At 36.4% G+C, this 27338-nt stretch overlaps 1 protein-coding gene across 2 annotated transcripts in view; it reads right to left on the reverse strand.

The window, feature by feature from the left end:
* fbxl17 (F-box and leucine-rich repeat protein 17) overlaps positions 1 to 27338 on the reverse strand; it is a 665460-nt gene that overhangs the window by 400343 nt on the left and 237779 nt on the right. For both annotated transcript variants that reach the window (XM_062025476.1, XM_062025477.1), the window contains exon 8: positions 17009 to 17139. In XM_062025476.1, coding sequence (XP_061881460.1) covers positions 17009 to 17139 — 131 coding nt within the window. The remainder of the gene's footprint in view (positions 1 to 17008; positions 17140 to 27338) is intronic.

Consider the following 27338-nt stretch of genomic DNA (forward strand, 5'->3'; position numbering starts at 1 on the left):
TTGGGTGTTCCAACAAGACAATGACCCCAAACACACGTCAAAAGTGGTAAAGGAATGGCTAAATCAGGCTAGAATTAAGGATTCAGAATGGCCTTCCCAAAGTCCTGACTTGAGAACATGCGGACAATGCTGAAGAAACCCGTCCATGTCAGAAAACCAACAAATTTAGCTGAACTGCACCAATTTTGTCAAGAAGAGTGGTCAAAAATTCAACCAGAAGCTACCAAAAGCGCCTTATTGCAGTGAAACTTGCCAAGGGACATGTAACCAAATATTAACATTGCTGTATGTATACTTTTGACCCAGCAGATTTGCTCACCTTTTCAGTAGACCCATAATAAATTCATAAAAGAACCAAACTTCATGAATGTTTTTTGTGACCAACAAGTAGTGAAGTGAAGTGAAGTGAATTACATTTATATAGCGCTTTTTCTCAAGTGACTCAAAGCGCTTTACATAGTGAAACCCAATATCTAAGTTACATTTAAACCAGTGTGGGTGGCACTGGGAGCAGGTGGGTAAAGTGTCTTGCCCAAGGACACAACGGCAGTGACTAGGATGGCGGAAGCGGGGATCGAACCTGCAACCCTCAAGTTGCTGGCACGGCCGCTCTACCAACCGAGCTATACCGAGCTATAAGTATGTGCTCCAATCACTCTATCACAAAAAAATAAGAGTTGTAGAAATTATTGGAAACTCAAGACAGCCATGACATTATGTTCTTTACAAGTTTATGTAAACTTTTGACCACGACTGTATACACACCCACACACGTATACGTTATGTATATAAATACCTACATTATATAATACATTCATTAAAATACATGCATTGCATTTACAATGAAGGGTCTGGAGTGAAAAGGAGGTGGTCAACCTCAAGCATAACATTACTATGCAGTATAGCAAAGAGTCAGCCTTTTGAAAGCTAATTGGCTTTAAGAAAAGATGCCGGATGCTTTCCTCCGAGCTCTTTCAACTGCTTGCTTTCATTGTGCCTCCATCTCCAAACACTTATCAAAGTATTGGATGTTGACGCTGCCATTACTCAAAATTAAGCAGTGTGTCGTAGCGCACCTTCACACAAAGCCTGCCAAATATAATCACTGCAGTTGTTGACAGCCAGGGAGAAAGAACATAAGAAAGGCAACGGTAGAAGAGATGAAGTGTAAAAGAAAAAAAACAAGATTGAGGACCAAACAGGAAGAAGCGAGGAAATGCGACATGACTTTCATTGTAGTGTGCAATCTTACTGTCATGTCTAACAAGCGAGCAACATAAGCCCTCAAGAGTGTGTCTGCTTCGCAGAACTGTGATCTCCGTCAATCTGCCATGTCACCACAGGTGTCAGGAATTAATAAAGAAAACCACCTGGATTTTTAATTGATAAATTAATGCAAAGTCATGTCACAACTTCCCCGCAACGGACGCACGAATCCCTGATGAGCAAGAAGTAGGAAGTATCAGAGGAGCGAGAAAGAGAAGTGACAAAGACATGGGAACGCCTCTCAGCACCTCTCCTCAAACCTGGAGAGACAGATGGCGGAGTAACAAGACAAAGACAAATGTCTGTCGCTTCCCGGTAAGGGCTCTGTTGACATTTTCCATGGCATTTAGAAAACAACTTTAAAAAAAACAACAAAAAAATAAGATGCTCGCATTGCTGAAGTACACCATTGTACATGGAAGTTTAGCTTTACTGGCTGCTACCTTGGACATCTATGGATGAGGTTTTGCACAGTCGAACCACAAGTATCGGTTTGAACCGCAAGAAAAGTTGTAAAACAGGCTCAAAAAGAAACACTTTTGCAATATTCAATACTCTTTAAACAGTAAAACTGGTTTGAAGAACATTTGATTTTCGCCCAAGTTAAAGGCCTACTGAAATGAGATTTTCTTATTTAAACGGGGATAGCAGGTCCATTCTATGTGTCATACTTGATCATTTCGCAATATTGCCACATTTTTGCTGAAAGGATTTAGTAGAGAACATCGACGATAAAGTTCGCAACTTTTGGTCGCTGATAAAAAAGCCTTGCCTGTACCGGAAGTAGCGTGACGTCACAGGTTGTGGAGCGCCTCACATCTGCACATTGTTTACAATCATGGCCACAAGCAGCGAGAGCGATTCGGACAGAGAAAGCGACGATTTCCCCATTAATTTGAGCGAGGATGAAAGATTTGTGGATGAGGAAAGTGAGAGTAAAGGACTAGAGGGCAGTGGAAGCGATTCAGATAGGGAAGATGCTGTGAGAGGCGGGTGGGACCTGATATTCAGCTGGGAATGACTAAAACAGTAAATAAACACAAGACATATAAATACTCTATTAGCCACAACACAACCAGGCTTATATTTAATATGCCACAAATTAATCCCACATAAACACCTCCCCCCTCCCGTCCATATAACCCGCCAATACAAATCAAACACCCGCACAACACACTCAATCCCACAGCCCAAAGTACCGTTCACCTCCCCAAAGTTCATACAGCACATATATTTCCCCAAAGTTACGTACGTGACATGCACATAGCGGCACGCACGTACGGGCAAGCAATCAAATGTTTGGAAGCCGCAGCTGCATACTCACAGTAACGCGTATCCAACTCAAAGTCCTCCTGGTAAGAGTCTCTGTTGTCCAAATTCTCCACAATCATGCGTATCCAACTCAAAGTCCTCCTGGTAAGAGTCTGTGTTGTCCCAGTTCTCTACAAGCATGCGTATCCAACTCAAAGTCCTCCTGGTAAGAGTCTGTGTTGTCCCAGTTCTCCACAGGCCAATGGTAAAGCTTGACTGTCATCGTTCGGGAATGTAAACAATGAAACACCGGCTACGACGTAGCCGCTACGTGTTTATGTTGCTGCAGCCGGCTGCTAATACACCGCTTCCCACCTACAGCTTTCTTCTTTGCTATCTCCATTGTTCATTAAACAAATTGCAAAAGATTCACCAACACAGATGTCCAGAATACTGTGGAATTTTGCGATGAAAACAGACGACTTAATAGCTGGCCACAATGGTGTCCCAAAATGTCCGCTACAATCCGTGACGTCACGCGCAAACGTCATCATACCGAGACGTTTTCAGCAGGATATTTCGCGGGAAATTTAAAATTGCACTTTATAAGTTAACCCGGCCGTATTGGCATGTGTTGCAATGTTAAGATTTCATCATTGATATATAAACTATCAGACTGCGTGGTCTGTGGTAGTGGGTTTCTGTAGGCCTTTAAGGTCCTATGCCAAGTTTTAGTGTGAGTCAGATATGGTTGACCTAAATTACACCAAAGTCACTCACAATGTACACATGAAGAGCATTTGAAATAGAAAAAAAAAATATTATAAGAAACCATATAAAAAAGAACAATAAGACCACTACGCTGAGATATCACTGCAGCAGTTCCTGTCACGTATTCAATGATAACAGATATCCTTAATGATGACCGCGACAGTCAAACGGATTTGGAGACGTAATTGAGGGTCAATTTAAAAAGCAATGTTTTTCTCTTTCTATCCCCTCCTGCTCCGGCCTGGCTGCACCAAATGATAATATAAATACATTTAATAAATTCAAATACAAATAAGGCAACAAGAGAAGTATCCTACACTTCTCTTTTGTAAAGTAAATCTGAACAGCCGATATGGGCATCTACATCTACTATATGATTTGCCTGAGAAGCTGGACAGGAGAAAAAAAAACAACAACAACAAAAGTTATATTCTGAGTGTAGCAACGCATAGCTAGGTATTGTTTTTCCTACGAATTACTTCGTCGGGCACGTCCGACCAGTAGGAGGCCACAAGGGAAACCCACAACAAGTTGGGGAGACTATGGCCCTGTCTACATTAAGCCGGATAACTCCTTAAATGAATAATTATTTAGCCTAAGCCCCGTTTCAGCCACACTAAACCATTGTTTAAGGTTCCCCTCCTTGGATATTTTTTTACACGGGTAAGTGCGCCGTGTATTTCCTGAATCTCCGGCTCTTAGCTTTGTATGGACTCATCGATCGTTTACAAACTGAGTTCGGAGAGGAAGTGACACCAGAAAGACTGCGCCCCACACAGGAAGTGACGTCAGAAAGAACGCGCCACAGCCAGATTCATAACAGACGCTTGTGGAAATCACACATGAATACCTTAAAAGAAGGAAACGCGCAATTGCAGCTATTTCGGACACAACACATTTCAGAAGGCAACATAGCAATGTTGAGCGACGGTTTTGGATAAGCCCTGGAAGAACGGCAGCCTGGTGGGATATGTTTGTCAACGATTGTGTTGTGCCACAGGAACGGCAAGAGAACTTTCAAATGTCCAGGTCAGCTGTGATTCTGCGAAAAACTTTGTCCATTTGTCGAACGGGAGACAACGAGAATGTGGGCTCCCATGGACAAGGGAGTACTACGGAAAACAGCGAATGCATTTGGACTGGCAAAGAAGACTATCAGTTATTGTCCGCCATGTATGTCGAGCGATTACTCAACATCTAGTTTTGTACTCTATAACTATTGTGAAGCCATGAAGTGGTTGAAGCCGTCAGATACGACCGCCAATTTCAGCTTACAAGCACAGTGTCCTGAACAGATATCTGGATCCCTAGATTGATTGTTGTAAAATGTTCTTTATCACATTGTTTACTTTCACACGTCCATTAGAGATATGATTCATGTATGATGGCTTAGGTTTGATTCACTACAATAGTCTAACAGCTGCTGATGGTGAGGCAAGCAAGGTTTACTGTTGAGAGAAATGTGGCAATAGTCTACATTGAAACACAGGGTAAGAATACACTTCCAGGTCAGAAGTAACAACGCATTTTTTTTTGCGCATGCGTACTAGGTCGCGTAGCGCCGGCATACGGTTAGGTGGTATATACCGTGGATAACCTTAGTGTAGAAGGGGCCTATGTCTATGCCTATGCATGGGAATGCCTTGGGATCCCTCGGGAGGAGCTGAACGAAGTAGCTGGGGAAAGGGAAGTCTGGGCTTCCCTGCTTCGGCTGCTCCCCCGGCGACCCGACCACGGATAAGCGGAGAAAGATGGATGGATGGATGGATGGATGATAGTTTTGAAAAAATAATTCAACCCGAAATTATGCAATATGTTACCACACACGTTAGCATGCAATTTAGGAGCCTTTGAAACCTGTTTTGAAATGACACGATCAATGTGATCATTTACGGACCAAACACGGAACAAACACACTAACACAAAGGCTGAAGATGAAAAACACCTCAAAGAAAAGAGAGAAAACTGCCATTTATTCAGTCATTTCACTTTGATTGTGGCTCCCTCACAATTCTCAAACTGTGAAATTTGAAAAAATAAAAGTCTGCCTCTTCTTTGGACTGCCATCACGGCAATAAAGAATACAGACAAATAGCAGCACATTGTATCCTCTCACGCCGAGAAATGACAGAGCCTAAAAATTGACATCCGACCGCCGCAATCTGCCCGTTGGTCCACGACAGAGGGGAAGTCTCGATTTGCGCCTGGCTTTCTTATATTTTTCACAAATGTTTTATTTATTTTTGATAAATGTTTTTTAAAACATTTTTTACAAATGTTTTTATTTGTATTCTTCACAAATATGTTTATTTATTTATTTATTTATTTTTAATTTTACAAAAATGTTTTTAATTTTTCACAAATATTTTTAATTTTTGACAAATATCTTTATTTTTGACAAATATATTTTGTATGTTTCACTTTTTTTTTCCACAAATGTTTTTATTTAATTTTTTATTAAACGTTTTTTTTTTTTTCAGAAAAGTTTTTCGAATTTTTTGCAAATGTGTTTTTTTGTTTTTTTTCACAAATGTTTATTTTTAAAAATACATTGTCTTTTTTAATTTTTCACAAATGTTTATTTTTACAAAGGATTTTTTTTTATTTTTCACAAATATGTTTATTTTTAAAAATAAGTTTATTTTTCACAAATGTTTTTATTTTCTTTTTCACAAATACGTTTTTTCGTTTTTTTCTTTAGTGATTTGTTGTTTACGTTGTTACATTATTGTTGTATTGCAAAGGTGTCCAAAGTGGGCACTGGGGGCCATTTGCGGCCCGCAGTCAATTTTTTATCGGCCCGCGGCATATTTAAAAAACACTATTACAAAAAAGAAACAGAAAAAGAGCACACATGTGAAATGTAACTGGAAAAGTTGCAATATTAACTATATTAGACACAAATCTGCCATGCAGTCTTTGAGATTGCTCAAAAAATAATAAAAATTATAATTGACGTATAGATCTGAAGTTGATTTTGATATTTAAACAACGAAAGTAAAATAATATATATTGATACATGACTTAAATTTAACACTTTTATAAATGGGGGCCTTGTACATCGTCAAGACATGTATTAAGTCTGATTTCTATAAGTAATTCTGGTCTCCAGATAAATCTTTATGCGCACACAACAAATAGCAAAGACTGTATGAACAGAGACCACAATAAATCCTCTATTTCAAAGACAAACACACTAACACAAAGGCTGAAGATGAAAGACACCTCAAAGAAAAGAGCGAAAACTGCCATTTATTCAGCCATTTCACTTTGATTGTGGCTCTCTCACAATTCTCAAACTGTGAAATTTGAAAAAATAAAAGTCTGCCTCTTCTTTGGACTGCCATCACGGCAATAAAGAATACAGACAAATAGCAGCACATTGTATCCTCTCACGCCGAGAAATGACAGTGCCTAAAAATTGACATCCGACCGCCGCAATCTGCCCGTTGGTCCGCGACAGAGGGGAAGTCTCGATTTGCGCCTCGCTTTCTTACATGGACGCTATTTACAGCCATTACTGAGAAGGATGGGGAGATCCAGAGGGTGCAGTGTTTCTTTTCGCACAAAATAAAAAAAAGTGGGGGGAAAAAATAAAGAGGCGTGTAAAAGAAAAATGACCTAAGTACTTTACCACCCACAGGGCTCTATCTCTCCAATGGCCTCTTATCAGGGGACAAATGGATCCTGGAAATAAGGGGTCATTTCCTCCACCTGCCTGTTTACGCGCCCCGAGCATCTCATTGGAGGCTTCACACTGCTTGTGACCCCACTGTGCCCTCAGAGGACTCATTTTGGTCTTTACTGTGACACCAAGTAAGCGACGTTTGCTCGTGTCACTGCCACAATGAGTGGCACAGCAGCCATGACACACGTGGCCTTTAGAACCTTGAAATGGATCTCAGTACGACGACAGGATGGGGATGTTGTAAACGTATACAAACAAGCATCTCCGTATAAAGTAAGAACAAAAATAAATACATGTTGCAGACTTTTTAAAGAATGAAGGGAAAGGCACACCCTTAAAGCTGCACCATAAAAACCATACAACCGATAACAACATATTTTAATACAGTAACACTTTAGTATGGGGAACATATTCACCATTAATTAGTTGCTTATTAAAATTAATTTAGAGTTTTTTGGACACTAGGGGAACATATATCCTATCCAAGGCTCCAATTACATCACATTAAATATTGCACTTTGAGATATTTTTTTGGGAAAATGTTGCATATTTTGTGTTTGCCATATAAAAAATGTAGCTTTTTTTTTTTTTTTTTTTTTTTTTTTAAAGAAGGGCCTAAAACGAACAAACAAAAAACATAAACAACAATACAACGTATAATTGACGGATAGATCTGAAGTTGATCTCGAGATTATTGTGTTAAAAGTAAACAGTAAAAAAAATGTATAATTTATTTTTTAACACTTCAATGAGTAGGACCCTTTTGGTTCCCCAATCATTTTTGTGTGATTTAATTTTAAGTGTCATTGCTCAAAAAATAATAATGGAATAAAATCAATGGTGTTATGAGTTATTGCCCTTTTTAAGGCTCTAATTATTATATAATCTGAAATATTCCTCTTAAAAATGTTATTGGGTGAAAATATTGCATATTTTGTGTTTTTTCCATTAAAAAAACAGTTTTTGTTTTTTTTTTCAAAAAGAGCATACCGTATTTCCTTGAATAGCCGCAGGGGCGTTAATTAATTTAAAACCTCCTGTCACTCCTGCGTTTACCGGAAACCGGCGGGATGGCCGTGCATGCGGTAATTATTTTAAAACCTCTTCTCACTCCGGCGTTTACCAAGAGGAATCCATAAAATTTAGACGTGCGCTTTGAGTGTGATGTAAGCATACCATCATGAAAAGCACATTTAATTAAAAAACACGTTATTATGGTCTTACCTGTACTTATAAATGGAGTCCATTTGCAGCTCCTTCTGACCAAAAGCATCGATAACTTGTTTATAGAAGTCTTCATTATTTTCTTTTTTCCGTTTTAAAAGTCTCTGTCTCGATGGAGATATTCCTTTAATTATTACCTCCTGCTTCCATTGAAAGTCCAGTTTAGAAAACTGTTTTATTTTAGATACCGGTATGTAATCCTCCATGTTAAAAGGAAGACAAAAAAATCTCTTGCTGTGTGTGTTCACTTCTTCTGCAGTACCGGAAGTCGCAAGAAGGATCACTAGCGCGGCAGCGCCCTCTACCACCAGGAGGCGGGAGTCATTTAATGACTTATACAGTATTTGACACACGCAGATACGGTATATTAATAAAACATAGCTGCTTACTGTTCTCTTTAGCATACTGTACCGGTATTCAATAGCTTGGCCCTTAAATCCTACTGAATAGCTCTTTATCTTTTTTCCTTTGTGCGATTGTAAACTACTGAAAGCAGCTTCCTCCATTTTGAAAATGAGGACAGATGCGTCACTCGTGACGTAACGAATTTGACCCGGCGGAAGTTCTAGCCATATGCTAAATATTTTGCGAAACGAGTTTGACCCGGTAAAAATTATAGACATGCGATAATAAAATTAATATTTTGCGAAACGAATTTGATCCAGCTTCAATAATAAACCGGCGATAAGGCCAAGCATGCGTTAATTATTTTGAGAAACGAGTTTGACCCGGCAGTAATTCTAGACGTGCGAATACTATATTCCCTGCGCCAATTCAAGGAAATACGGTACGACTTAAATCTTTAAAAACGTTATATTGACAGATAGACCTAATGTTGATATAGACATAATAATACATTTTAAATATTTTTTGGACCAAAACCCTTTGGGGTCCCCTGGATTAAGCCTGAGTGGAGGCCTTAATGTATATTTTTTATACATATATTGTATTGGTTTTTAAAATTAAAAAAATATCAAAATGGCCCCCGCTTGCTTTGAGTTTTCAGTGTGCGGCCCTCAGTGGAAAAAGTTTGGACACCCCTGATATAAGGGTAAGGGTTAGAGTTAGGGTTACTAATAAGCAATAATTCTGAGGTTATTGAGGGAAGACTCTTAGTTAATGGCTTACTGGTTGTATAATAAGGCCACACTGCAAAAACTGAAATCTAAGTGAGATTAAATATCTCAAATAAGGGTGATATTTGCATATTTTCTGTCTGATAAGATAATTCTTCTCACTAAGCAGATTTTATGTTAGAGTGTTTTACTTGTTTTAAGGGTTTTGGTCCCAAATGATCTCAGTAAGATATTACAGCTTGTTGCTGAGATTTTATGACCTATATTGAGTAAAACATGCTTGAAACTAGAATATCAACTGTTGCAAAGCTGTGTCATCAACACTCACAAGTATAAAAGTACTTTTTTAGTGTAATCATTTCTTACTTCAAGCATGAAAAAAAAAAATCATGATGCCGAGCGCATATCATTATGTCAAGATGATGGCACTAGCATTTACTTAATTTAAGAATATTTTTCAACATATTGAGCAAAAAGGTCTGTTTTTTTCTACCAAGAAAAGTGCACTTGTTATTAGTGAGAATATACTTATTTTAAGGTATTTTGGGGTTCATTGAGGTTAGCTAATTTTACTTGTTTTGGAAAGTCTTGACAAGCCAAATTTTATTGTTCTATTGGCAGATAATTTTGCTTAGTTCAAATAAAATACCCCTAATTTTTGTATTTTTTTCCTTGTTTTTGAACACTGACTTTTTGCAGTGCATGCAGAATAAGGCATTAATAAATGTTTAATAATGACTCATTAAGAGCCAATATGTTACTAATTTGCATGTTAATAAGCAACTAATTAATGGTGAATATGTGTTCCCCATACTAAAGTGTTACATTTAATACTATTAGTGGAAAGAGCAAAGGACAAAAAAATATTTTTTTTTTTCAGGAATTATCAAGTTAACCGTGAGTCGTAAGAGTCACATCCCTACTTAAAGACAATTGTATTGTTGAAAATAGAGGTAATTATTGTTATTATTTATTATCAATAGTGCTATTTCTATTGGTATTTGTATTGCTCCATATGTAGTGTAATAATGTTCATTGTCATTTCTGTATTATTATTTATTTATTTCACTAACTGTTTCTTTGCTATCACGTTTACCATCATATTTGTACGTATCCTATTTGCTGATGTTGTTCTGTTGTTGTTGTTGTGTTTGCTGTTTTCCCTCCGTCTTATCCCCCTCGTGTCCCCGCAATTTCCACCTCAGCCTTCCTTTTTTTTCTCTTTCTATCCCCTCCTGCTCCGGTCCGGCTGCACCAAATAATAATATAAATCCATTTAACAAAGTCAAATACAAATAAGGCAACAAGAGAAGTATCCCACACTTCTCCTTTGTAAATTACATTTGTACAGCGTATATGGGCATCAACATCAACTATATGATTTGCCTGAGTAGCTGGACAGGACAACAACAAAAAAAGACATAAAGTAATATATAAATAATATTGTACATTATTTACATTATATAAAAAATATAATTCAAATACATTCATTTAAAAATATGTATTTACTGTATTACTACATAAGTAATTAACAAATGATTTATTATCAATAAATAACAGCTATTGTGTCAGAGTAGATTGCTCCTGGTTTATTGTTTATTGAGGATCCCCAAACGCCAGGCTAGTCTTCCTGGGGTCCTTTTCAAAATGTCTAAGTAAAATAATAGCACACAGATCCAGTTACAAATAAAAGAAAGGAAAAAGGAAAAGAAAAAGAAAATTCTCAAAAATAATAAAATAAAATAACAGTACACAGATCCAGTTACAGAACATACGCAGATCCAGTTACAACAAAAGAAAGGAAAAAGGAAAAGAAAAAGAAAATTCTCAAAATCAAAAAAAAAAAAACAGTACACAGATCCAGTTACCGTATTTTTCGGACTATAAGTCGCAGTTTTTTTCATAGTTTGGCCGGGGGTGCGACTTATACTCAGGAGCGACTTATGTGTGAAATTATTAACACATTGCCGTAAAATATCAAATAATATTATTTAGCTCATTCACGTAAGAGACTAGACGTATAAGATTTCATGGGATTTAGCGATTAGGAGTGACCGATTGTTTGGTAAACGTATAGCATGTTCTATATGTTATAGTTATTTGAATTGACTCTTACCATAATATGTTACGTTAACATAACAGCCACGTTCTCAGTTGGTTATTTATGCTTCATATAACGTACACTTATTCAGCCTGTTGTTCACTATTCTTTATTTATTTTAAACTGCCTTATAAATGTCTATTCTTGGTGTTGGGTTTTATCACATAAATTTCCCCCAAAAATGCGACTTATACTCCAGTGCGACTTATATACAGTATGTTTTTTTCCTTTTTTACTATGCATTTTTGGCCGGTGCGACTTATACTCCGGAGCGACTTATAGCCCGAAAAATACGGTACAGAACATACGCAAATCCAGTTACAATAAAAGAAAGGAAAAAGGGAAAGAGAAAACAACAACAAAAACATGTTCAAACTGATAACATGAAAGAATAACTCTTAAGTCTAAAAAGTGACTTTACATGGTACCCACTAAATAAATACAGTATTGTCAGTAGTTAGGCATTGAATATAATTTGCGAGGTGTTAGACAAGGTTGTGCCTCCAAGGTGTGTTGGACATGGTGTCATCACACAGTGGCATGCAAGCTCCCGTCATGGGCATGAGCATGATGCAAACCATGCACACCTGACACCACTGGCGGGCGAAGAAAAGAAAAAAAAAACACTCTTCTTTGGATGGATGGTTTTGAACACCGTAACACACTTTTAGAATGACGCAATAACGCGCACACACACTAAATATATAACCACCTGGTGTGGCGGTTTATACTTATTAAACCTTTAAATCCAAACTGTTCTGTCAAACACACGCATGCGTGCACGCTCTTGCACACAAATACGAGCGCCTCACCCTCCTCCCTGCGTGGTGCTGTGTGACTGTAAAGAGTATCAATAACGCATCTTACGACTGGAAGGCTTTTATTTGCCTCGAGTCCTTGAGCTGCAGTCAGCATGTACACAAAGCACAAAACACACACTCACGCATACATCTTGTGGATTTCCAACGCCCTCCTCTGGGAGCTTGGAGGGTGGAAAATTAATCAGGAATGGCTGACCACCTCATCCACCCTTTAAGCTACAACACGCAATACCGTGTGATGACGCACGTATGAATGCATGCACACAACCAATCCGAAATTCCAATATTCCCACAGGTGATCTTGACAAATCCAGTCAGACGCACGCAGGTCTTCAGCCCAAGAGCCAGTACAGTAAATATCATAAAATGATCAGTGTGTGTGTGTGTGCATTTGACCGACTACCATTTTTTTTTTTTTGATGACAGGTAGGACAAGAACGTCACATTCCCATCACACACCAGTGCTGCAAGAGTGATCTCACAAACACAGCATATTTGTGGTGTAGCCCAGAAAAAGAAATGCCCACACAATGAATGTCAAAGGTTGTGCCGCACAAAGCCCATGCAGCCATGCGTACACTGTACACACACACACACACACTCTTGTATTTTCTACCTTCTTGAGACCTCCGAAAAATGCGTCCCTCTTCAGGACCATCCTTTCTCGACACATAAAGATTTGTATTTACAACATTAATAATATATACATACTATGCAAATATAAAAAAGCTTGTTGTGAAAAATGAGTAGGAATGTCACAAGAAAAACGTAGAATTCTGGCAGTATTATAATAAAGGTCGTCATATTACTCAACGCAAGTCAAAATTTTACAAGAAAAACTGAACATCTGTGCAATATTATGATAAAAGTTGGAATTTTACTCAATATCAGTCAAAAAATTTACAAGAAACAGCTTTAAATTTTGGCGATTTTATGAAAAGAGTCGTAATTTTACTGGACGAAAATCGCAATTTTATAAGAAAACTTTAACATTTTAGCAATATTAAAACAATAATCAGATTTTTAATTGGGAAAATTATGACAAAAGTCATCATTTTACTCAAACAATTGTGACTTTTACAAGAACAACAATAAAATTGGCAATATTGTGATAAAAGTAATAATTGTATATGACAAATGTCACAATTTTGCATTAAAAAGTAATAATTTTACATAGAAAAGTAATAATTTTACGAGAAAATATCGCAATATTGCAGAAACCCAATTTTATAAGAAAAAAGTCAAGACATTGTGAGAGAAAAAATGCTTTTAGTTCATTTAAAATTTTTTTTAAATTTTTGTTTGTAATGGGTTTTTAATCATTATTTACTTCAAGTTATTACAGTATGTCTCTATATCAGTGGTTCTTAACCTTGTTGGAGGTACCGAACCCCACCAGTTTCATATGCGCATTCACAGAACCCTTCTTTAGTGAAAAATAAAATGTTTTTTTTTTTCAAATTCAAGACAAAGTTATATGTTTTTGGTAACACTTTAGTATGGGGAACATTTTCTAAGTAACTAAGAGACTTAATTCAGAGTTTTTTGGACACTAGGGGAACATTCAAATAACAAAACCAACACAGTGCATAAACTCACAACAAATTACACACCTGCAAATCAGTGTGACTTCTGCTGTTGCCGTATCCGTAATACGCCGATAGGGAGAAGTTTTTATTTGACACGATGAGTCGGGTGTGTCTTGACCTCTGCCCCCAGGGTTCGATCAAACCCAGGTTAAGAACCACTGCTCTATATACATGTCTATTTGTATTTTTTTCATTGATTTTGGCCAAAGGAGGCGCATTTCAATTTCTTCCTAACTTGTTCACTGGTCCTCATATGGAAGGTACTTTTCCTTGTTGATGTCTCAAGAAGGGTAGAAATACAAGAACACACATACACATGCACACACGCACATACATGCACACACACACACACACACACACACACACACACACACACACACACGCACACAGTGCACCACGATGCTGTATTAAATATTGTGTTCACACTCCTGAGCAGCCAGACTGGGAGCGCGGTCGGTGGAGGGAGCAACAAGCGTGACTACAAATCGATAGATTAAATTGAAAGATATGAATAAAACACAGGATAATAAATAAAAGAGGAGATGGTTTACTCGCGTTGCGCTACCGTTATCCGTCGCTTCTCTCAAAGCAGAGGGTGCATGGGAGCAGTGAGACAAAGAAAATGTGTTTTGATTCTTTTTTTTACTAGGGTTTCAGTGATCAATCTCACAAGGGTTCTTCTCAGGTGTGACTGGGTGTTAGCTTTCAACAGGTGTGTATGTGTTTCTACACATTTTAGTGTAAATGCCAAATGTATGTACCAATAACATCATTTAATTAAAAGGTGTTGTCTGTCACTGCTAAAGATTACACTTTTTACACATGCGGCCCGTTGAGCTTTTCAATCTGGCCCGCCGGACATTCCCAAATAATTGTTTTAGATCTTTAAGATGGAAAGTGTAGCAGTCATTATGATGTGCAGTCATGTTTTCTAATGACCGTAAGTCTTCAACTATACAAAGTATTTCAATGGTTGGAATCTGCGCTTTGGGATAAAATTCCAGTTACTATGGTCATCTAATTAGTTATTATGGTAATCTAATTAGTTACTTTGGTCATCTAATTAGTTACTATGGTAATCTACGTCACAGCAGCCCAGACTAGGCACCAAGCAGTGTGGGCGGGAAGCGTTTCCACAGACGCAGAAGGAGATTTTCACAACAAAGTTCTAAAGCTTAGTGATACATCAGATGTATCAGATTGTCGGTGGGTTTATTTCGTACCCTTCGCGTTCATATTTCACTGTTTGTTGCATTTGTGTTGCATTTTACTTGATTGTAAAATATGTTGATCGAAAGGGGGTTTATATTTTGTTAAGACTTAGACTTAGACTTAGAAAAACTTTAATGATCCACATGGGAAATTGTTCAGATGTTTAGTGTTTTATCCTTCATAGAAAAACATAACATTTTATTATGTTTTTTAAGGCGGTCTGTCATAACGTTTTTAGCATTCAATCAGACATTATTGTAAGGTTTTGTATTAGTGTTCATAAAAATAGATATACCGGCCCCCAGACAAATTTTTTTCTCTAAATGTGGCCCCCGAGTCAAAATAATTGCCCAGGCCTGCTTTAGGGTGTATTTTAGACGGTTTGAACCAGGAAGAGGGCTGCGGTTCACAAAGATCACAGCTCTTTGGAACGCGAGCACCCTCTAGCATCTTCCTAACCGTGCCATACAGCAGCTTTAACCAGAATACTGTATCCAATAATCAACAAGCTGACAAACAAAAACAAATTAGTTTAGTTATTAGTTTCCAATACTGCATGGATAAGAATATTGTATTAATGGATCATGTCCTTTGTAATTGTTACACAGTTGACATGTTCGTCAATCAATGTATTAATCACTGGAACAATAAAGATTATGGAACACCATTGAATCTATTTACCTTATTAAGTTTGATTTGTTGCATCTGTGTCATTTGTTTTTCTCTATGGTCTATTGCTCTGGTCAAGTATAGGCATGTAATGGTATTGTATTGAATGGTTTTGTTTTCAGTGTTTGGATTGAAATGCATGTTGTATTGATACTACACTATGTAGAACAGGGGTGTCCAAACTTTTTCCACTGAGGGCCGCACACGGAAAAATTAAAGCATGTGGGGGCCATTTTGATATTTTTAATTTTCAAACCATAACAAAATATATGGATTTTTATTTTTTTTTACCTTTAGGGCTAAGTCATTAAAATGTTAAAAATAAGTCAAATTATTATTATTATTATTTATTTAACGCTTACCGTAAATCTCTTCAGTATATCAACTTCAGGTTGATATAATGTAAAAAAAATTTAAAAAAAAGGTTTTATGCCTTTTCTGTAAGACAACTTTGTTTTTTTATAATAAAACTGAAATATGCAGTATTTCCCCCACTGCCCAAAACATTCAGAAAGCAATGTTTGATGTGAAGTAATTACAGCCTTAAAAAGATCAATAATGCAGGACACCATTGATTTTAATTCATAATTATTTTTGAGTAATCACAGTGAAAAGATAAATAAAATCCCATTAAATATATTTGGGATCCACTCATATAAAGTGATACATTTTTATTAGTTTTTGTTTAACTTTAAACACTTAAGTTACAAGATCAACTTCAGATATATCTGTCGATTTTACCTTTTAACTATTATTTTGTTTGTTTTATGCTCTTTAGTCAAAGAAAACGTTGATGTTTTTGTATGGCAACCACACAATATTTTCTGCAATATTTTCCACATAAAACATTTTTAAGGGAAATATTTGAAATAATTGGAGCCTTGAGTAGGTCAATAATTCATTATAACATTGATTTTTTGTTTTTCTTTGAGAAATGGCAAAAAAAAGAAAAAGAAAGATAGACAAAAGGAAAAAAAACAGCCTGCCTGGCAGCTTTGTGTCAACATTGCAACTTTTTCTAGTTAGATTTCACCTCATTCCACTTTTTTAAATGTTTTTTTAAATTTTTGCAATAGCATTTCCAGAATGTGTGGCGGGCTGGTAAACAATTAGCTGCGGGCCGCAAATGGCCCCCGGGCCGCACTTTGGACACCCCTGATGTAGAACATATCAGTAGTGTAAGGGCCTCCATTCAAAATCAGTGATGGTAAAATTAAATGTTTTCCTTGTATAATTGTGTGAGGACGAACCACGATTACCATTTGTAACATGCAGTAATGTTTGTAATGATGTGACAGTGTGCAGAACTGTAAGTCAACGAGAAGACCGGCCTGACCTACCTGTCATTGATGCTCCAGTTGAGGCAGAGGTTGAGGGAGCTGAGTTTGCGACACATCCTCACCAACTCCATCACTGTTTCATTGTTCAGTTCGGAGATGTGCCGCAGGTCCAGGACGGTTAAGTTGCGCAGCTGCAAAAGTAAGATAAAACAAGATAAGGTATGTTTGATTGTGTCAAACAACAATGAATGCACACAATTTGATAAATGTAGACATGTTAAAAATTTGAAGGGTTCATGCCCTGATGCAAAATGTCCCAGGAATTCACATTTCCCTTCATGAACCGCAGCATTCTTGCAGCCCCAGACCATGAGATTACCACCACCATACTCGATTGTGACCAAGACACAGTTATGAGGGGCCATTATTCGGAATTACCTCTACTGAAATGCTCTCACATAAACAACTGAAATGTTTTTCTCTCACACACACTACTTAAACACTCTTATACACTACTGAAACACTCCTATACACACTACTGAAATGCTCTTACATAAACAACTGAAATGTTTTTCTCTCACACACACTACTGAAACACTCTAATGAGAGTGTTTCAGTAGTGTGTGTGTGAGGAAAACATTTCAGTTGTTTATGTGAGAGCATTTCAGAGCGTGTACAGTATAAGAGTGTTTCAGTAGTGTACATGAGAGTGATTTAGTAGTATGTGAGAGAGAAAAACATTTTAGTTGTTTATGTGAGAGCATTTCAGTAGTGTGTATAAGTGTTTCAGTAGTGTGTATGAGACTGGTTCAGTAGTGTGTGTGAGAGAGAAAACATTTCAGTTGTTTATGTAAACATTTCAGTAGTGTGTATAAGAGTGTTTCAATAGTGTGTATGAGAGTGTTTCAGTAATGTGTGAGAGAGAAAAAAATGTCAGTTGTTTATGTGAGAGCATTTCAGTAGTGTGTATAAGAGGTAATTCTGAATAATGTCCCTAATGGCCCCACACACACACACACACACACACACACATACACACACACACACGCACACGCACACACACACACACACACACACACACAGAAAAGTTCAGCCTCATAAAGTAATCTTAAGGTGAGGCAGTAGAAATTATCCTGATCACCTACAAAATCTAATCACTTGTTCCTTATCCCATTTTCAGCATTTCCTAAAAATGTTCATTAAAATCCACATGTAACTTTTTGAGTTATGTTGCTAACTAACTAGCTAACTAACCCCAGCGAATACACACTGTAACATCCTGGCGGAGGTAATAATTGGATGGATGTAATAGTATCAACGCTTGTGATGGATCAAACAATAGTAAAACAGAATTTTCCTTTTGAAACACAAGAAGTGATACTGTGTCCCTTGAAGCCTCGATGTGTGTGTCACTTTAAGAAAAAAATATAATCGATAGAGCAGCTGTTTCATTTGACTGTCAAGCACCAAATTATGTGGATAAATAAGCTCCTTCAACTGACAGCTTGTACTAAAAAGTTGCAGGAGAGGTGTGCCGCGTTTGACATCAGTTTTCATCACTATCACCCTCTTAAAGAGAACCAAGAAAAAGAAAGAATTCCAAAATGTGTAATTATTTTGATTTTACAGCACTAAAAATAAGGTAAATGTTTATTTATTCTTTTTTGCACAGCTATTTGTTTTAAGAAAAAACTAAAACAATTATATTTGCTAACTATTAATTGTATTTGCAGGTCAACTGTAGTGACATTTTTATTCCAGTCGATGGTGGATGACCATTATTAAACACAAGAGTCTGTCCAGTGTCAATACAGCTAGTGAGTGTGTTATATAATCACTGGGGCGCCATTTTCTAGGGATGGGAATCAATTACAACAATTTACGATTCAGATTCTTGGAGCTGACGATTCGATTCAAACAAATGTATTATTTGACGTATACACGCCGCAAGTGAGCACTATGATGGTCTAAAAAATTTATTTTTGAAAATCATTTTTAAAAATATTTTTTTTAATTTTTTTTAAATTTGATATCGATTTAGATGTATTACACAGTATTACGTGTAAATGTATTTTTGAAAATAATTTTAAAAAATATGTATATATATTTTTTTTTTTATTAGATATCGATTTAGAATTATAAAAAATAAGAATCACCCTTTAAACAAATCTAATTTCATTGACAACCTGGTCTGGTGAAGATAAGGTCCTTTTTTTTTTTTTAAATAAGATAAATAAATTTTTTCTTGGATAAAAAAGAAAGTAAAACAATATAAAAATAATTACATTAAAAAAAATAGTAATTAATGAAAATGTTAGTGGACCAGCAGCACATACAATCACGTGTGCTTCAGGGACTGTGTCACTTGCAGAAGTGTTGTCCATGTTGTGGGAACCAGAATATTGGTAGCAGAAAGAAACAACCCCTTTTGTGTGAGTGGGTGTGGATGAGTGTGAATGGGGGAGGGAGGGTTTTTTGGGGGGGTTGATGCACTAGTGTGTTTATTCTAGTTGATTTAATAAAAATTAAAAAAAATAAAAAATAAAAAAAATAATAATAAGAATCAATATTAATTTGATTAGTAACTTGTGGGGTTCCACAAGGCTCGGTATTGGGACCTAAGTTATTTATACTATATTTAAATGATATTTGTTCAGTGTCTAATTGAAATTTATTATGTTTGCAGATGATACAAATGTATATTGTTCAGGAGAAGACTTGAAGGAAGTGTTGAGGATAATAGAGGTTGAGTTGATTCAGCTAAAAAAATGGTTTGATATTAATAAGATATCATTAAATGATAAGAAAACTAAGTTTATGTTGTTTAGTGGTGCAAGGACAAATTGTGAAGCAAAATTAAAATTAAATCAAGTGGAAATTGATAGAGTATATGAAACTAAATTCTTGGGAATAATAATTGATCATAAATTATGTTGGAAACCGCATATTGAATATATAAAGGGGAAAATATCCAAATCCATTGCTATTCTTTATAAAGTAAAACACATGCTGAATAAGAAATGTCTGCATATGTTATATTATTCTTTTATTTTTCCATATTTAACATATTGTGTTGAAGTCTGGGGAATTGTTTATAAAACAAACGTAGACCCAATAATTAAACTTCAAAAAAGGGTCATTAGAATAATGCACAAAGCGTGCTACTATGAACATACCAATCCATTATTTATAAGTTCTAATGTGTTAAAATTTTCAGATATTGTGTTTTTAAAAACAATGGAAATTATGTTTCGAGTAAAGAACAACAGCCTTCCAGCTTGTATTCTTAGGTTATTTCAATTAAGAGGAGAAAACTACAATTTACGGGGGATATTGATTTTTGAAATTGGTAAAGCAAGAACGAATATAAAATACAGATGTATTTCAGTTTTAGGAGTTAAATGGTGGAACAAGCTCAGTGATGAGCTGAAGACATGTACTTCTTTGTTAAGGTTTAAGAAAACATTGAAAGGTGAAATAATTGAAAATTATAAAATATAGCAACGATTACTTTCATCCCATTGATTTTTTTTTCTTTTTAACGTTGATGTTCCAGGTAATCTTATTTTCAGTGAAGGTATAGGATAGGCAAATATAAGCCTCGGCTTCAGCCTAAATAAATATAATTAACTAACTTATTCCTTTTTCGGTCATGCTTTTTCCTTTCTTTTCTTTTTGTGTGTAAATGTGTATGATTGTTATATATGTATAATTTGTACTCTTAAACTGGTCACACAAAATGGTTAATGGTTGATGGTTAATTATATGACCGAAATAAACTTATTTCATTCATTCATTCAATTTACCCATCACTAAACACAGTATATTTATATTGTATTTGACTATTCATTCATTATATAGTTTAGTTTTTTCTCTGATGAGAAGTATTTTAAAAGTTATTTATCAAATAATTTTTTAGTTCTGCTCCTTTCATTTTGAATCATCAAGCTCTCCTATGTGGAAACCCTCCTAAGAAGGGGCAAAATTAATCCTTTAGTACAAATCTCTGTCCCGACCACTTTAAGAAACAAATGAAGCAATTTAACACAACTACACACGCTTTCAAGTTATGCGGGAGTGCAAGGTAGTGGAGGACTGACATTCCAGGCGGACTCCACGGAGACGGGGTGCAAAATGTCACGGTGGAGGCTAAAAAGAAAACAAGATCACACCGGGCGTTGAGATCAGTGAGCACTGCTGTTGGCACCATAGGTTTGACATATACCGTAGGCAGCAGCATGGGGGTATGGGGGGTAAGCATACATGTGGTAAGCACACATGTAAAGCACGCTGAGAGTCAACGTGCACAAATAAACCTTTGCACTTGAGATAAAATGGCATCATATGCCTTGTTTTAAAGGTCTTCATGAATGTGTACATACTGAATAGCGATGAAGTAAACAGCTTGTGTATGTGTGAAGGGAGAAAAGGTCAAGTGAATGAAAAAGCTGGTATTTGACAAAAGGCTACAACAGTTCAAAGCATGAGCGCTCGTAGATTAGCACAAACTTGCATCGGAAAGGCTTTTATGAGGCCCCGTGGTCAATGCAGGGGGGGAAAAGTGTTGAATAATTCATGCACAATAAGCTGATGCGACATTAAATGTGACCCTTTAATATAAAACCCACACACAAACATATTCGGATTTACTAAAGGTAATTAAACCAGGAGGAAATCCCCCCACCCTTGACAACAAAAGTTGTACTGGTTCCCCAAATTCAAAACTGCTTAACGAAGCCGGTACTCCAGCCAATGGCGTGAGTTCCATTGATGAGGCGAACCAATGAGAAATGGGGCCAACTGGAGTCGGATGGGATTGGTTGGCGGTGTAGTGAGGTTGGAGAAAATAGGAAAGATGTGTTTGTGAAAGGGAGGAGGCAGCTAAGACTGGGACATTCCCTAATCCGTCCATGAACATATATTTCACCATTTCACAATAAACTATTCTGAAGAAAAGGTGGGTGGGGGGGGGGGGGGGGGGGGGGGGCACAAGCTTTCAGTAATTAGTCACACCTATATAATGTGACAGGACCTAAAGGCGGCGTTTGTTTTCTTATCATTGACAGATTACATTAATTTGACTCCAAGACGGTGCCAATCTTATTTAATCATTTCCACTCGTGAAACGGTTCATTTTTTGTGTGTCGGAGCAATGAGGAAAAACAAACAGAGAACCGGAGTGGACGGCGGGAGAAGAAAAACAAAGCCGGTGATTTACAGAAAAAGAAAGAAGGACTTGAAAAAAAAATGGGTGTGAGCAGGAAGGGCTATGTTGTTGCTTCAGTGGAGTTTTTTTTTTTTTTTTTTGTCTGCTGCCGCCTGTGACCGTGCAAACTTTGTCACGTCCCCCCCCCAGAGTTGGCAGCTACACCTGGATAATTATTCATGCCGTTCGTAAAAAACACTGAAACCTGCAAAATCCAGCTGCTCTGAGGCCAGCGTGGCGTCCCTACCCATGAATACACACAGGCTGGCACACAAATTAATGCATGCATTGATTTTATGAATATTCCATCTTCTGTGTGTGCACACACGCTCAAACGCACAAATACAATTGACATCCCCAGAACTCAATCGCATTCTATGAGCCCGTGCTGTCGTAATGAAATTAATCTACACTTAATATATTAAATCCTCATATGTCTTAAAGGCATGTTTTTAATTTAAACATAAGATTGTAAAACCGAATTAAATCTCGCCGCAATAAATTGGATGTAAATTATCCACAAATGCCACATTGTTCCAAACCCAAAAGAACATGTGCAAAGATAAGACAAAAGCAATCAATCTGCATATTACCAGAGATGGATGAGTCCATTTCTGTATTAAATGAGGATTATTTAACGCGGCCCACATGACCTCCTGGCTCGGCTTCAATTAAAGCCTCTCTCAGACGGGAAGAATGAGAGTCTGAGGTCACACACAACGCGCCATTTGAAATTTACAAAAAAATAACTAGCGCCGAGGGCTCGATATTAGAGAGGGCAGAGTGGATTTGAAACTTTATTTCACCGAGAGTGTGTTAGAACGGCCAAGCAGTGTGCGCTCACTTATGTGTTTTTACTGCATTTATTTACACAACGTCATACGATGCCCAAGCAGGAAGCTGCTGGACCTCATGCAGAGGATATGATGTCATAGCTTCTGCGCTGCAGGAGCGCTGTCCATCAAACCGCACTGTCCAAAAAAAATCCACATAGCAGACATTGTTTTGGGGCCAAAATAGTATAAGCAGAGTTCATTTATATTGCTAATCATGTGAGATTTTCATTAGTGGTCATTTGTTTACTAGCAGACTGAAACCAAAGGGGTGTCAAACTCATTTTAGATCGGGGGCCACATGGAGAAAAATCTACTCCCAAATGGGCCAAACTGGTAAAATCACGGCACTATAACTTAAAAATAAAGACAACTTCAGATTGTTTTCTTTGATTAAAAATAGAACGAGCACATTGTGAAAATTTACAAATCCTAATGTTGTTGTTTTGTTTTTTTTACATTTACACAATGCGGTTAATAGTATTCTATATTTATTTGTCGTTATTTATACTTTCTGAATAAATGATGTGATAATGTTCATCAGTCATCTCATTGGTGTTCATTTTCAATCTATCAATATGAAATAATAATATCAAAATCAAATTATAGGATGTTATTCATGTAGTTTGCTCATTTTCCTCGACTGGTGCACTAACATCATATGTAGCAAAATCTACAAAGATACAAATAATTGCTATTGCGACATCCAGTGGACACATTTAGAACAGCAGTTTCTTTCATTCAAAAATGTCGGCTCATTTTTGTACTTAGCAAACTCATCCCGCGGGCCGGATAAAACCTGTGGCCGTATGTTTGACACCCCTGGTCTACAGGCTGCTAATTTGCCCATTATGTTACTTAACGTACAGAGCTTTTCCTCCTGTAACCTGTCACACAGACACACACACACACAGGGGTGACATGGAGAGATGTAACCAGGGACGCAAAAACACAATGGAAAAAAGTGTCTCAAAGATTGTTGGCAAGTACTTAACAGAGGATGAGTTGTGATGCAAATTGTATGATAATTGCAAAGCAGTCCAGCAGGTAATAAATATGATTTTTAATGCAATCCTTCAGTTGTTTGGTCACTGATACTAGAAACGCCATTAAAAAAATACATTTGGCTTATTTATTTATTTTAATTTTTTATTTTATTTTATTTTATTTTTTTATTTTTTTATTTAAATTTTTTTATTTATTTATTTATTTTTTTTGTCCTGTCCAGCTTCTCAGGCAAATAATGTAGTTGATGTAGATGCCCATATCGGCTGTTCAGATTTATTTTACAAAAGAGAAGTGTAGGATACTTCTCTTGTTGCATTATTTGTATTTGACTTTATTACATTTTGTCTTAAAAACCGGTCAGAAAAAAAGTGTTGTCTTTAATTTTCATGATCATCCTCTGCAGTGGACATTTTTTTTGGTCAGAATATATATGTGTATATATATATATATATATATATATATATATATATATATATATATATATATATATATATATATATATATATATATATATATATATAAATCAATCAATCAATCAATGTTTATTTATATAGCCCTAAATCACAAGTGTCTATATATATATATATATATATATATATATATATATATATATATATATATATATATATATATATATATATATATATATATATATATATATATATATATATAAAATAGCCTTGTTATGCAAAACATTCACTGCAGAAGACGCAGGTTTACAGGAGAATATTCATGACCGACCATCTCATGTTCCTGTCAATAAGGTGTATATATATATGTGTCAAATTCTAAATCCAAACATATACTGACAAAACCTGGGTATATTTTTGGATGTGTTAAACTCTGTGCGGGTTAATTGAAAGTCAGGAAAGGCACAGCTAAAAATGTAAGTGGCAAGAACTCAGGCTGCACCGACCAAAATAATTATCACAGTTTTTATCAATATTGAAATTACGATTATTAATCATGATGATGAAATATGTTCTATCAAACAGTGTTTCCCACAGGTCGGCAATCTATACTTGCGATAATGGTCTCCCGGAATGGGGAGGGGGACGTGTGAATGTAACGTCATCATGTCATTTGTGACTAAGCAGCCTAATAAAAGGGCTAAAAAAAACATTATACTGTACATATATTTAAAAGACAAATCTTAGTGTTTTTGTTGAATATTGGTATTAACATTTCAGATTTTTCTCATTACATGATGCCTTATGGAAAACCTACTTTTTGATTTTTACCTAATGGTACCTGTTTTTGTGTATTTGGGATCTGTGTATATCCTGAAAATGTGCAATCTAATCATGGAAGAATGGCGGAGATATTTATAAAACAATATTGTCTTCCTTCATACTTCCTCCAAACGAGATGTTTGGAATTTTCCCCAATTAGGTTTTTTTCCCCTTTAAGGACATCAGTGGATATCTCAATATATGTTCAACTGTGGCCATTGTAGTCCAACGTTGTTAATAAGCTCCTTTTTTTCTTTAACCTCTTGTTGTGTGGCACACTGGCTCGTACATGCACATGCTTCCTCTGCTGTTGCCAATTCTAATACAAATTAGCGTATAATTTGAACTTATTACACATCTGTCAGTTGACTCCATATGGAAATGCTAAAAACTACAACATGGCTGATGGGGAGAAGACGCAGTCAAAGTGGAGGCACGTAAATGAGAAACGGTCAGAAAGTGGCTTGAAGATGATCTGTAAAACATTATCAATGCAAAATGTTGACCAAAGAACCACCATTACATGTTATGTAGTCCACAAAGAAGTGTTTCAAATGTAGATCACAATTATAATATCAACCCTATTCATCATACATTTGATCGTGAGACACATATTAAATGACAAAATACAAAAATATAGCAGTATTAATTGTAATGATTGTACTCATGTCGAAGAGTCCTTCAATGCACAATTACATTTCTGCATTCCCTGGATTTCACCGCATGCGCAGATACAGGTGGTGCATGAATTCTAATGTGGAGCACATCTCGTCGGTATTGGCACTCAACGAAAAAGTGTCTCCAGACTCTATTTTGAATGATGGCTAGCCGTCCTTCGAGTGGGACTCCAGGGAGACAAGTACAACACTTGCGTCCACACCTGTCACCATTTAATAAATGTAGTGCGGTCTTTAACGCACAATGTTTGTTAATACCGGCCGGCGTGGTCATGGAGCTTCAAGACAAGCTGCTGTTGCTCTTCTGTCTCTGTGGCTGTGAAAGTGCTCGATTTGATATGCAGCGGAGCTTGCTTTTTAATTGGTAATGTCACCCTCATTTCATCATGGCAGCCAAAAGTGTTAAAATATTATTAAATTATGATTATTTTTACTATAGAATTTATAAATTACTGAAATTATTCATATTATATCATATCAAATGTAATTGTGAAGCCCTACTCACGACTTCACTGCTTGCACAAAGTGTTTGGATGGTTGCTGTTCTACTTAAGTCCTGTAGATATCAGTAGAGAATTTTTTTTTTTTTTTTAAATGTTCATGTTTGTCAACACATAAGTCATTTGCGGACTCGATGAAATACAGTACAGGCCAAAAGTTTGGACACACCTTCTCAATCAATGCATTTTCTTTATTTTCATGACTATTTACATTGTATATTGTCACTGAAGGCATCAAAACAATACAAACAATGAACAATTTCCCTTGTGGATCATTAAAGTTTGTCTAAGTCTAAGTCTAAAACTATGAATGAACACATGTGGAGCTATGTACTTAACAAAAAAAGGTGAAATAACTGAAAACATGTTTAAATATTCTAGTTTCTTCAAAATAGCCACCCTTTGTTCTGATTACTGCTTTGCACACTCTTGGCATTCTATCGATGAGCTTCAAGCACACCTGTGAAGTGAAAACCATTTCAGGTGACTACTTCTTGAAGCTCATCGAGAGAATGCCAAGAGTGTGTGAAAAAGTAATCAGAGCAAAGGGTGGCTATTTTGAAGAAACTAGAATATAAAACATGTTTTCACTTATTTTACCTTTTTTTGTTAAGTACATAATTCCACATGTGTTCATTCATAGTTTTGATGCCTTCAGTGACAATCTACAAGTCATGAAAATAAAGAAAACGCATTGAATGAGGACAAGGTGTGTCCAAACTTTTGGCCTGTACTGTATGCTTGCAACAAAATGTGCTATGATCCGTGCCGACAACACATATCGACAGCTACCAACGTCACTTACACCTTGATTTTAACCGAATGAGATGAAGAATTATAGCCATAACTCTGCTTCGATTGTACGAGATCAATCCCATGGTTGACCGGATTAATGACACGCCCCCAGAAAATATTTAGATCGAATTGTGTTAGC

This window comes from Entelurus aequoreus, linkage group LG17 (genome assembly GCF_033978785.1).
Source record: "Entelurus aequoreus isolate RoL-2023_Sb linkage group LG17, RoL_Eaeq_v1.1, whole genome shotgun sequence".
Taxonomy (NCBI): domain Eukaryota; kingdom Metazoa; phylum Chordata; class Actinopteri; order Syngnathiformes; family Syngnathidae; genus Entelurus; species Entelurus aequoreus.